We start from the raw sequence: 14,216 nt of genomic DNA, 5'->3' as shown, positions 1-14,216 counted from the left end.
GAATGGTTTTTTTCATAAGCATAAAAATACGTTTCTTACTTGTTTCTTCACATCCTTTTACTCAAAGAGATGTTCTGAATGTCATAAATATAAAAGCAGAAAATATAAGAAAATATAAGCAGCGGTATGATATTAGAATATGAAGTTTACATTCTGTGGCTTGAAGCGGATAGCTGGAAAGACATGTTTGTAATTGACTCTGGAGTGCTCTGTAGCAGTTGATAGAGAGAACAGACAGCAGCTGATGGATGTTATCAGTGGGACAGGATGCGCTAGCCTGTGTTTCTTAAAGGCTTTATTCTGTTTCATGTCAGGAAAAGTTTGTATAAAGGTTACGAAAGGCAAGGGGAAAATCTCCAGGAACTGTAGTGAGGTACCCCACCAGAGGGTGGACCTGGGCTCAGGCAGGAAGCAGACAGATAGCTGTGCTGGAGTGGAAAGGACTTAGGGCAGAGGAAGAGAGAGGTCTGAGCCAGACCAGGCTGAGGAGTAAAGCAGTCGTGTCCTCGTCAGCTTTGCTGTTACATGTTACTACTGCGGATTCCCACTGAGCGCTGCCTGCTCCTGGTTTGTCCCACATCACCCTTAGTTTGTTGAAGTAATACAGTGGTGCTTTAAAATGTACCCCACAGTTCCATTTTTGACTTGCAGGGAGTTCACAATCTACCATCCATGCCTTCCCTTTTTGTTTTTTTCTGTTCCTCATTAGATACATGTTATGGTCATATTTGCATTTTTGTCTGTCGCTGGATTGCAGGGGGTGGGGATCGGTGGTTTGGTTTTGTTTTTACTAGGTAAGAGCAGCTTTCAGGGATAAATAGTATTTTTATGTTATGTTAAAAAACACTCTCACGAGGAAGGAAGCATCAGCAGAATACCTTGCTTTAGATGTCTGCCTGTTAATAGAAGAAATGTGCCGTCTTTGTGGCTGCTGTGCCTGTCTCCTGTACTGCAGAAATCTGAGCAAAGAGGGCACAAAAATTAGGGAAGAAAAGGGCTAAGGAGGACAATAAGCACTGACCCAGAAATGACATGGTTTCTTTCTGCAGGAGGAATTCTCAGTTGGGATCACTGTTTGATCTGAAGTCCTGACTGCCTCCAATTTCACGTAGAGATAAGTTTCTCCGGCACCAAAGTCCAACCTCACAGCTCACTGGTCTTAGCAAATTCAGGGGGCCTCAGCCTGAGGCTCAGAGCAGCTTACCCACCTCCGTGAGGTCTGTGAGTTTCTGAAGCAGGCATCTCCCAGCTGGCTGCAGTTCTGGTGCAACCTGCATTGATGTGTGCATAACAGTAGTCTCTTCTTTCCACAGGAAGGCACTTCTCTTTGGGATAATCACTCAGTCACAGGGTCAGGAGCTACAAAATAGCTCTTGATGAAATGTTTTTTGTGCCTCCTTTTGCAAGGCTTCTCAGGAAGCCGCAAGCAGCAATGGATTGGGTTCATATTTGTGGCCCCAAAGAACTGATGGTGCTTGTCACTGTGAAAAGGCAGTCTTAGCTAGGGTAAGACATTTCATGTGGTGTAGGAGGGGGCTCCATCACTCACAACCCAAGGTAGGTTAAGCTGGAAAGCAGCCTGCTTGTGGATGCCAACCCCAGCTCTCTTTGGTGAGTGAGAATTGTTTTTCTTGCTTATGAGGGACGAGGAAGGGGTGATGGCGATGAGGTAGTCGTGCATTTCTGGGGAGAGATGCTTGCTCTCCTAGGGCAATGTACATGCCTGGTGGTGCGTCTCTTCCTTGTTCAGCTGTGACAGCGTTGCAGCAGACAACTAAGGAGAGATTGGAGACTTAGCAGCCAGCTGCCTCAGAGAGCAAGACACCGTCTCCTGCAAACATGCAGCATCACAGTAGCAATCACAGTAGGTGTGCACATCTCTTGAGCAAGACTGGCTCTTGGAGGCAATGTTTGTGTCTCCTAGTACATGCACAACCAGACCAAGCACCGGTGAGGTGGAGAGGATGCTGGTTTTGAAAACAGTATGGTATCTACTGCCTCTCAGCGGAAATTTGCACCTCTCCCAAAGCAACAAGCTTGGGAGCAACAACCACAGTTGGCAGAAATGGGCGTTACAGGATCTGCTTCGTGGTGGTGAAATGTCTGCTGGGATCCTGACTGCCACAGATTTGGTGGCCCTGAAATGGTTGCCTTCTGACCAGTAGGAACTAGGGGTAGCACTGCCCCAGATGACAGTGATTTTCTTCTCTGAGTTGGGTTTTGGGGCTGTGGGGCTTGCAGGCCAGCACCAGCTCCTTGTAGAAAGCCTGGAAGATGGCCCTCTGCATGCAGTTCTTCACTCTCTGCTCTTCACACCTCACTTTTTAGGAAACTGAGGCTTGCAGACAGGAGGACAGGCCCAGCCCCTGCCCTATATTACAGGGACTGTCCCTGGTCTGTCTGCTGCTGTCAGTCCAAGCTATTGCCATTGACCTCTGCTGGGCTCTTGCAGGGGTCTCTGTTTTTATGTTGCTACTTCCCCAAAACAGGCATTTGACCCTATGTGACGCAAAAGTGTGACTGAGCAGTGGCTTTGCCTCTTTGACCCAGGGGAAGGTTTTCTTCTCAGGGGCTGGTCCAGCTCCCTGCAGGCTGCAGATGGACTGAGTGGCTGTCAAACCGGGGACAGACGTTTGGCATGGTGGACCGTGCCATGGCAGCTGCTCCAAGGGCCAGCAAATACACCTGGGCACATTGATTTCACCAGTGCAGATTGCCAGAAAGACGTAGGCATTTGGAACCAAACCGCAGGCGAAAGCTTTCCTCTGTTTGATTTCAAGCCCCCCTGTGCATGCCTCCTGCAGTGAGGCTTTTTGTGGAAGGGAGCAGAGCACTAGGAAAATGTTCTGTGTGTGCTCTTCTTGCTGCTCACAGTGCTGAAGAAGGTCAAGAGGGATAAATCAGTGCTAATCCTCATCTGTGTGGTTTCTGGACCTACCGGACCTGAAAATGAGGAGCAGGGATACTGAAACTCACTGTAAACTAATTCATTCTTCTTCTTGTCTCTGAAGACACTACCCCCTCCTGGGGACAAGAAGGGACTTGTTCTCAAGCCTCCTCTTTCTCTTACTTCATTTATTCTAAGCTGAAGAAGTTCTTTGTGGTTTTGAGAGGTGCAATAAGGACAAAGCTTTGGTTGAAAGCTTATGACTAAGAGAGATTGAGGCTGTGTGCTGAATGCAGAATTGAGTCAATGCGCCTTGATTTGGGATAGCATTAATCTATTTGGCTAGATAAAATTTTACTTCATGGGCATAATGGGCACTGAAGCTCCTCTTCCAAAGGGATGCAAAGCAATGCCCTCTCATCTCCTTTGCCAATTGATCTGGTTGCAGATTTTTTATTTCTTTATTTTTTTTTTTTACACTGCGGCACCACTAGCAGGGAAGTTTTCTTCTGGGGAAGGCTGGTATGTCTGTGATCTGTCCTTTCACCCACCATCACAGCACAAAGGAAAAATGCATGTATTCAAAAAGGCAATATTACTTACTGCTAAATCCTTTTTTTTTTTTTTTTTTTTTTTTTATAATTTCCTTGTCTGTTGGTCCTGCTGCAACTCCAATTGACTGGGCTCTTCTCTAATCTTTTTGTATTGTTTCACAGTGTGGAAATTTCTTCTGCAATAGCAGTAGCTTGCGTGGGGGACAGGCTGCATCCCCCCGTCTTTGTTCAGAATGTACCATCTTTCTTTTTTTCTTTTTTTCTTTCTTTCTTTCTGGAGAGTCCTAAAATGCTACCACAGAGAATGTAGCTCATAGGGCAAACTACTTTCTTGACACCAACTTGCTTTTCTTATTTAGCATTTGTTGACCCAGCAATTGGGTCACTTCTCCAAAGAGCTTGGCAGGGACAGGGATCCCAACGTGAGAGCTGTAGTGTTATTGTTATTCTTCCCTAATGCAAGCATTCATCCCTGTAAAGAAAAGAAAAGATGTTTATAGCCTGTGTACATCAAGATGAAAGTGAAAGTAAAACCATTGTCACCTTGTTTTTTTCTTGTAGTCAGGGAAAAAAAAGGTATGCTTTTATAATCAGAGCTGCTAGCCAGACAGACCTAGTAGAGAAACATATTTGCATGCACATGAGCAGGCAAAGTATAAATGAAATCTAATGTGCCTCTCTATTACAGGACGTGGAAATAGTTTCAGGGGAGAAGCTTCCACAGAGTCACTTATTTAGCTTTTAGTGATCAAATTTGGTGTCTCTGTTGAATTCCTTGATTTACTTTCTGCTCTCCATTTGTACCTGATTCTAGATAGAAGTCAAAATATGCTTTCTTTTAAAATAAATAAATCTTTTGAAGAATCAGCTGAAATATATCTCATTTTTTTGTAATAGGGAGACAAGAACTTTTAAACCTTTTTAATGAAGGAAGAAGAATTTAATGAGCACTGCTTAGCAACCTACAGTTATTTTCTTAGGGAAATTCAGAATTTTAATTACTGAAAATTCAGATGTTGTGGAATTCTCATTTTGGCAGCAATTTAATAAATAGAGTGGGGCTGCTTTACTCCATTTAAATCAGACTTTCTCATGGAAGAGTTGAAGAAAGTGCATCTTTTTATAACTCCACACTTTTGCTTCAGTAGACTTTATGGTCCATTGCTCACATGTTCTTGTTGAAAACAGACTGATCAAAACACAAATCATCAATGAAAAAATACTTATATGGAATAAAACGAATATGGAAATTGATAGACTTTAATAAATTTAATGGACCTTAATATTTGCTGACAAAATTTTTGTCTGATAAATTTCAGTTTAAAAAAAACTGTAATCTTGGATGTAAAAATTATAATGTAAGATAGCTGTTGATTTGAAACAGAAATCTCAACAAGGGAGGTCCTAAAGTGAAAGTGGTTGGCTGGTTTTCCAGTGGCTTTTGAAATAGCAGTAACTTATATTTGTAAAAATGCAAGTTGTTTAAGAGATCAGTATGGAACTGTAAGTTTGCTGTGTAACTCCTTTAATCATTTTTCTGTTCAAAAGAAGACTGTACCTCTTCCCCATATGAGGAAAAAAAAAACAACAGAGAAACCTCCTGTGAAAGCCAAGAAATCAGTTTAAATCCAGGAAGTGAAGATTGTCCAGTGCTCTGCACAGTTGTGCAATGAATTACCTCTACCTTTAAGAAATCCTTTAAGTTGTGTTAAAAGTAAACATATGTATTAGAGGGCTTAAATTTTGTCAGTAAGCACAGTATTTTGCTACTCATAGAAGTGTTTGTCAGTCTAACATCATTATCCAAAACCAAACCAGCGGAACTGAGACAACATTCATTGATCTCTAAATTAAGATATTTGAGAGAAATCACAAGTAACTTAAGAAAGAAATTACCGTCTGAAGGCAACATCTGTCTTGTGTGTGCTGGAGGCCTTCATCTGTAGTGACTTCTGGATCACTAAAAGTTCTGGGAGGGAGCTGGGGGAAGGCCTACCACTGATCTGTCAAGATTGTTAAGAACCAAGGTTTCATTTTCTGCTTCATGGTTTTCCCGCCTGCTGTGTTCATTTCCATAAAAGGTAATTAAATATGTATGTGTCATACAAAGGGGTCATCAGGCAGCAAGCCTCTCTACCCCTTAAACAATTCTTAGCCAATTTCCCTTGTCCTCCATTTACTTGGGAAAGATGAGTTGCCACCCACACGTGGTTGAATAAGCGAGGAGAATTAGCTCACTGGAGTGCCAGCTTGCAAAAAGCTTCTAAAGAAAGTCTGTGGTAGCCATTGGTGATAGCCTGAAGGTTGTCCAAGTGCAGCAACGTGTCTTCCCTTTCCTCCCACCTGACTAAATCTCAGGAACCATGTTTCAGGCACCCTTCAGAAACCGGTAGCCTGCTACGTTGTGCTGATGCGCAGCATTATATAGCTGGCACCTGGCAGTGTTTTTCTTTATGTTACCTCAAGCTGGACATCCGAACCGATGGTGGGGAGGGATGTGGCCATGGGGTTGGACTGCAAAAGGTCTGTTAAGAAATGTTGGCCACAGTTTTCAAGGGCAGGGAGTATAATTATGGAAATTTGTACAGAGTGCTGAGGCTCATGTCCATGCTTGGCACTTGGCTCTGCCTCCTGAGGTGTACATGTCCTGGCCCAGGGAGCCAGAGCCCTGAGTTCTGCCAGTTCCCCATTAAGCCTCATGTACTTTCCTCAACAATAAGTAGAAATACTGGTTTACTTAGACGGGGGAGAGCGTTTCTCCACTGATACTGGTTGGCCCACTGTGGGTCAGTTACAGAATGTGTTTGTTTATGTGTCGTGTCTTGGGTTCCTGTTCCAGTTTTCCTATTAAAAAGGTTAGTTACATTTTATGACTAGGCACCCATACCTCTATTCTCATATGGTGAATATCCAAATGGGAGCACAAGTAATCATATTCCAGCATGACAAGCTTACAGGTTTTGACAAGTCAGCTTGCCAGTAGAATACAGGCAAAGAAAGGTTAGGTTTCTGGTAACTGTCATCAGTTTCTTTCTGAGGAGGCTATTCATATGATTAATTGGGACTAGAAATACAGCTCTTTTGTTAATAATGCTTGTATAACTTGAATAGTAGACCACATTTAGGCCTGTAGAAATATTGTGGACCGTTTCTTATTGTGCATTCAGAGAAAATAAAACTAAGAAAGGGATAATTGCACACCTAATAAAACCAGAAATGGGGTTATCACCTTGTTACTCCCTGCGCTTTGCTCTGAGTTCATGAGGGAGTAACTTAATCCACCTTATTCTCTAGATGAGACACAAAATTATTGCATGCATTGCTTATAATACGCTGTGATATTCTTGAGGAAAGTATTATCCTTGCAAGGGTTTGTTGTCCCTATATCCTTGTGCTTGCGAAGACTCAAATTAATGGTGCACAATCTATATTCTTTGTTCAGATATGGCAGTGTGGAGGAAGTCTTGAGATCCACCCATGCTCACACGTAGGCCACGTTTTCCCCAAACAAGCTCCCTACTCACGGTCTAAGGCTTTGGCAAACAGCGTACGTGCAGCTGAAGTGTGGATGGATGAATATAAAGAGCTTTATTACCATCGAAACCCACATGCTCGCCTGGTGAGTTGAAGTCCATTGTTCTTGGAATTAGAGTTGAATTTCTTTTCAATGAAATAACTGATAATTTAACTAATGTTTAATGTGAAGGGCTTTTTAATATTATTTTATTTCTTCTGAAACATTTTCCCAAACAGTTAATAAGTGTGTATATATAGTAAATTTTTAATTTCTTGGGAAAATTAGAAATTTGGTAAGTTGGGAAGGCAGCTAAGCTTGTGACAATAATGGGTGAATGAATAAATAAATGAAAGAATAAAGTTAAACAGTTCCTCCTTTCTTGGGTCAATTGCTTATCTTGAAATGTGTGCTTCTGTTAAACAGGTGATCTGGTGATCCAGGATTATATCGAATAAAAAATAATAATAATAATAATAAAATTACAGAACAGAAACAATTAATGCATGTTAGTCAACACAGTTCAATGGACAGTAGATCTTTAAGTGACCAGCTCGGTAATAATATTTAGTAAGATCACTGGTCTTGTGTTAATGGTGAAACTTTGTGTTTATGTAAAACAAAATGGATTTTCCCAAGTTTGATTTACTGTTGCACAATGTTCAATTTAAATAAACAAACAAAAATAAAAGAAAATCAATATTGAAAACATTAAATTGATGAAAATCAATTCTGGGAACTCAGATGAAAATAATTTTATTGGAGTGTTTGTACTGTCTGTTCTGTTAGTTTTTTTTTTTAAAGTTAATATTTTTATTGTCAGTGAAGAAGAAAATATGTTAATTGGTTAGCAAGATATTTCAGAAGATAAATAGTGTGAAATCTGAGCAGGTGAGAACAGTAAAGGAGTGTGCAAATCGGTAGCTCGCTTGTATTTATAAGGATGGGCCTGTAGACTGGAAGGCAGAACCAAGCTGTGCAGCACAGGCTGCTGGACACCCACCTCTGACTACACCTGACCAGAACTGAGAGATGAGACAGTGAGTTCCTAACATGTGCGAGTGTCCCATATCCCAGTAGAAATGCCTGTGACAAGAATATTCTTCAAATCACCGCGTTTTTAAAAGAAGTGCTGGAGGAAACTGGGGAAGCAGAATTTGTTTAGCTTCCACCTCATGTTCCTTAAGATTAAACTGGGCAATTAGGTTATTATAGTCCATGTATTAGTAATAATTGTTTTAATTTAACATCATAAACTGCATTTAGGTTTTATCCTTGGAGTCTGACTTTGAGAGAAGTATGTTTTTTGTGTATCCAAAGACTTTGGGAGTTCACAGGCAGCACTAGCCTGATTCTGCGTGTGTCATATGCAAAGAGGAAACAGCAATACATGCTGGCAGTTTTTCTTGTTAAGTTCTGGGCGGCTGATTCCTGTCATGACAGAACTTTAAAGGTTATTTGCGTGCTAGTAACATAAGCTTTGCATATTGGCTTGCTTGTAACATGGTGGCTGTAAGCTGAGACTCTTGCATTTTTTTTCATGTAGCAAAGCTGCCACCAATGCGTTGTGGTTTCCATAATATTCTGTGCACCATAGGCTTCAATAGCTGAATTCAGAAACTTTTACTTCATCTAACCCAAACATGCAGTTCCACGGTAAAATGGAAAAATGATTGATGCTAAGGCTGCGGAATTTGGTTCTGTAAAGTTTTGCTTTAAGATTAATGTTCAGACCTTGGAGCTAATATGTCATGCTGTTTGTTTATTCAAGCAGGCATCTCTGCCTCTGTTTTACATCTGCTTTGTGTTTTCAGTGATATTTCCACAGTTTTGAGAAAAGCAAATATATTTTTGGTGTGATAAAAGAGTGTGTCAAGTGACCTGCAAGAATCTGGAGACTGCAAACAGTAAATCATGCCTGAGTGTCTGAAGTCCCTAGTCAATATGAAGATAGATTTGGAAGATAGGCATGAAAAGATGTGAACTGTGCTCCCATCCATAGACAGGAGAAAGTCTACATTGAAGGCTTTTCTCTGAAGATTTAAGATTTCACACTTCCCCACCCAAAAAATACCCACATGAATTTCGAAGGAAACCTTGGCAGTTTTTACAAATTTCATCAGTTAAGTGGAAAAACGTTTTTATAGGTAATTTACAAATGGATGATGGAATAATTTAAAATTCTCAAAATTCATTCACTGTTTTTGAGATTTTCAGTTATCCAGCTAAAAGAAGTGTATTTTTCACTACACTTTCTCAGTTTCAGCAATCTGTATTCAAGGACTTCCTCACTTGCGGATATTCTGGAGTTTTCTCAGACTGACTGTCTTCTAGAACGTTTTAAAATTCTGTGTGCACCATTCCAATTCCTTTTTTTGTCAACATTTTACAAATGAAAGGATAATGAAATCAAGTGCAGCACCCAAACATGGGGATGTTTCCTGGTTAAAAGTCCTACTTATCACTTTAGCATACGGTTCCTAATAATGTATACAGATAATTTAAAAGGGAGCATCTGTTCTGGTTTTTTAATTTTTTTTTTCTTTCAGGAACCATATGGAGATGTGACGGAGAGGAGACTCCTTCGAGAGAAGCTGAAATGCAAGGACTTCAAATGGTTCTTGGAGAACGTGTACCCAGAGCTTCACGTACCTGAGGACAGACCAGGCTTCTTCGGCATGGTATGTGGTGGCTGGGAACGGGCTTCCTCGCAGTTCCCTGAGCTCTCCTGCTAACTCACTACAAAGGTATTTTTATGCCAAAACCAGATTGGAATTTTGATAGAATTTAGTTAGAATTGGTAGACTTCAAAATGTGGTTTCTATCAGAATCTTTATGTGAGGGGATACTATTTATAAAGGAGTTCTGTGAAAGGGTGGCAGAACTGGTAACGTTGCCATGAGCTACACCTTCAAAATGACATCTTGAGTGTTAAACCAAGCAAAGGATGACTTTTTAATTTCTTGAAATGTTGCATAACAACAACAACCAAAAAAAAGCACTGAAGTATTTTGTTCAATTTTTCAATTAGAAAATGGAAACAGTGTGCTTTGACACATTATTTGTACATTTTATCTGATTAAGATTAATGACCAATCATACAGAACTCTATATCAAAACCAATGTGTCAATTTTTAATCTGGAGGTCACTTTTGACAAGCATTGGTTCATAAGCAATTTTCATTGGCTCAGTATGAGAATCTTCTCCTTTTTAAGAGACAACAAGTTTCTATGCTAATTGGAACTTACAAATAACTATAAACTGTAGCTTCATGTGTGTATATATATATATATATATATATATATATAATGTTACTGTAATCTCAATTGGAAGGGATGAAGACAGATAATGAAGCAAATACCTCTAAGAAATCATCATATACCTGCTGCATTGTCATACCAGGAAGATGAGGCTGCACCTTTCTGCCTGGCAAGGATGTATAACATACCTTCCTGATTACACATGCCACATTGACTTTTAGGTACTTTTGTCGTATCTCAGTCACTCTGCAAATCTAGCTAAGCTGCATTCCAACACTGCTTCATTGCATCCAGACAGTATCACAACAGCCCTGGCTTGCTGTTGTCTGCACTCCAGTTACTCAGTTTCTGCTGGGTCTTCTTTGGAGAAGGGAAGAAGACTGATCACTGTGTGCATACGAAACAGATAGAGAAGGCTGCGGGGAGATGTGGTTCCTAATAGCTTTGTTACCTGTTGAATGAAAAAGATTCTAATAGGGAAATGGCACAGTTTTCCCCAGGGAGCTACATTTCCCTCTGGGTGAGCATCGGTCAGCAGCAATGCAGCAAAGCCACAAGGAGCCTCTAAAAGAGCAGCCACCCTGCTCTGCTTGTCTCTGAGCTTGCACGTGAATTGGCAAAACTATGTGATCAGTGGTAGGAAGGGTAGTATCCTCTGTTACCCAGCACCTCCCATCTGACTCCATCCTTCACCTGCCAAAAGAAAGCCTAGACTCGTGGTGGTGATAGCATTTCTCCCTTCTTGGGAAGGGAAGAGATTTGTGCAGTTCTTTTCATGATTAACTGTGTGTGTCATCCCCAAGAAAGGTGTCTAGGACAATACCTTGAAAAAATAATTCTTGTTCAGAGCTCCTGGAGGTATCAACGGGGTAATTTAGCTGTGCTCTATATATTTCTATAAAAACAATTCGTAAATGCTGTCATCTAGTTGTGAGCATAATGAGAATACACCATTTTCTGGCAGGAAGAATTTAAAATGTGATTAAAGTACAGTTATACTCTAAAAAAGTGACAGTACAAAAATGACACCTACTGATTCAACTGATTTGTGGATACTGAGTCCCATCTGCTAACTTCAATGAATCATTGATCGTGTTCTTTACTCCTGTGTTAGTTGTGTAGTGCTTTTTTGGTTCACAAAAACACGGTGTTTAAAAATGTTGGCTTTGTTAACATCTCTGCTTAGCGTGAGGTTATTTAATATGACAATTTCTTTGAACAGGGATATGGGGATTTCTCCCTCCCTTGAAAATCTTTACACTGAAATTGAAAATCTTTCTAAGATTACCCATAGGTCAGCCACAAAGTAATGAAAGAAATGCAAGAATTGTTGAGTGGAACTCAGTGTCCTGCACTGGCAGTTAGACACTTGTGCTAATGTTTTTCTCTTGATACCTTGACAAAGTTTTACTACCTCTACCAGGATTGGTTGTCTGAAAATGCTTGCTGCCTACAACTTTATTTAAACATACAAATTTTTGAATATTTTTTGCTCAAGTCACGATTACCTTCTTATGAACTCCCTGAGGCCTAGAAATAGGGAAAGGTGTCTTAATAATAAAATTACTATGCTTCATGCCAAAACCATTTAGCAACAATGAATCTGGAATGTCACAATTTCACTAGGTACTCTGAACAGAATCATACTTTGAGAAGGGGTACTATGAATATTACTTGTGTTCTTGTTTGTGATTTTTTTTTTTGATATAAGTCAGATTTTTCTTTAAAGTTCCAGAGCTAGAACAGTGAAGTTCAAAACTTAAAATTTCCCCTTTTATATTATCTCAAACATTAAGGATAAAGAGGTCCTTATGAGAATAAATTTTGGAAAAAGTTTAAATTGCTGTATGAGATACCAACATTAGATAGAAAATAACCATAAGGACAGATTCCCTAAAAGTATCTTACCAAAACTCCATTTGATCAAAACCTTTTCTTGCATAGCATCTGTGCAGGAGCACCTTGTAAGTCCTTATTCACTATTTTCACTGAAGAGTAAGGAAAATTTGGAGAAGTCAATCCGGCTTCCCATCCGAGCTCTTAGCAGTGTTTATCACAGTGGCATGGTGAAGCAAACCGCACTAGAAACTTCGAGAGCTCTCACTGAGAGTGCAGGGTGTTTCTTCTTGGGACACCTCAGCTGCCAGGTTATGAGCATAGTCATGGTCCATCTCCTTCCTTGGCTCAAGCCACCTGCCTTTTTTAAGCCATTTTAAAGCCTTGGACAGGTATACAAGTTAGTCCATGGGAGTGCATGTGCAGTTTTGGAGCTCTGCATAGGACAGAAATTAAACCTTTTGACTTTGATTCTGTTGTTGGTGGTTTGTTTGTTTTTGCAGCTTGCAGTGGCTGGTGTGGGCACCTCTAGGAAGGGCTCTGAGCCATCTCGGGTCTAATATCAGCACTGTGACATTGCTGCATTGTGCAGTTATGTGAAGATAGGGGGACTGGGCAGTGCTGTGACCTTTTCCTGTTAGTGGTGAGTGGAAGCTCACAGCTACGAAGCAAGGGAATATACAGGCTGAATGTGAAGCAACTAAGCCGATCGATATCTATTCTAACTATCTAGTCCATGACTCTTCACCACCTATCCTTAAAGACATCTGTGGCCAACAGAGTCAACTGAGAGATCAAAAACTTGATTTTTTTCTATTAATAGCTTACTTCCACATTCTTCCCCAAGAGCATCTGATGTTCAATAAATTTCCAAATGCTTAGTTATAATTTTCTTTTAATTCAGACCAGACATGACCTTAAAAAAGATCAGGAAGGAAGACAGCATCAGCCTTTAAAACTAGGAAGAATTTTGTTCTGCTAAGAAATTAGAGATCGTGTTATGAATTACCTAAATAATGTGGTATATATGGACAGGCTTTCAGAAGAAGGGATCTGAGCTATGTAGCTCAAGATGTACGAGCAAAAAAAGTATTGCATGTCCAGTGTTACAAGTTCTCAGAGGTATCAGACTCCAGAACAGCCTCCTGTGGGTTATACCTCTAAAACATCATTATAATAAAATTTGTAGAATTTGCCACTCGAGATTGAATTGGTACCTAAGATATTACCACTGACTAGATCTTGAGATTTGATACCCAACATAGGCAAGTATGCAGGATTTTGCATGGTCCAGGGGCTTTTCCACCACTTCATTAGCTGTGCAGTCTCTTAAAGCTTGAGACAGACTTTTTTAAGGAAGTGAGAGAAATTCAAGTGTTTGATACTAATTTCAAGTGAACAAAACATAGCTTGAGATGTGCTTGTATATTCTTGAGCTTCGTAGAGAGATCTACACTTGTTGAGGTGAGCAGCTGAATTGCAACAACAGTGTCATATCATCAATTCATTCAATCTTAGTCATCAACGTTGTACACGCAGTTCAGGAGTTAACAGAAATCTGAGGATATTACACTGGTTTTTTTTTCCCCAAAAAGGTGATATGAAAATAGCATGCACTCAATAAAATTGCTCCCTGTGACTGCTGGAATTACCTTTGAGGTAAAAGTTTACGCTTGGTCAGTACCATGAAGTTGTTGGCTTGCTACAATTTCATGTCTTATTGTGTAACAGGATATTATCTGCCCATGCCAATAATGCATCAATACCAGTGTCACAGTGGAGGAATAAAGAGGATTCTCTTCTATTCTGTGGATGAAAAGGAAGGCTGGCTGTGTTTATCAAATAGTATCATGAAGTTTTAATGTTAAAAATCCGTTGTTCATTCAGTGCTTACAATCATATGAAATTGATTTTATCTTGAAAAAAATGCAAAGAATTGTTTACAGAATGTCATCTGTATCTCTATAGCTATATGCAAGTGTCCAGAAATTAGGAAAAAACAGACTACGTTTCTCCAAGTAGTAAAAGGTAAAGGTCTGAGCTGATTATCTCAGTGGTTGCTATTCATTACCTGTCCCAGCCTCCAAACAGAACAGTAGCTAATTGGCGTTGTAAAGTAGACCTGCAATGTTTCACCACTAGACAAAGGTGGAGAAAAGGCACA

The 14,216-nt window shown here is 40.2% G+C and overlaps 1 protein-coding gene across 1 annotated transcript in view; it reads left to right on the top strand.

Annotated features, from left to right (window-relative positions):
• Nucleotides 1-14,216, top strand: part of GALNT12 (polypeptide N-acetylgalactosaminyltransferase 12) — a 53,030-nt gene that overhangs the window by 20,185 nt on the left and 18,629 nt on the right. The window contains exons 6-7 of the mRNA XM_083824032.1: nt 6,884-7,060; nt 9,505-9,636. Of these exons, the coding sequence (XP_083680158.1) occupies nt 6,884-7,060; nt 9,505-9,636 (309 nt within the window). The remainder of the gene's footprint in view (nt 1-6,883; nt 7,061-9,504; nt 9,637-14,216) is intronic.

Source organism: Anser anser, assembly GCF_964211835.1.
Source record: "Anser anser genome assembly, chromosome: 2".
Taxonomy (NCBI): Eukaryota; Metazoa; Chordata; class Aves; order Anseriformes; family Anatidae; genus Anser; species Anser anser.
This window is presented reverse-complemented; position numbering and strand designations above follow the sequence as displayed.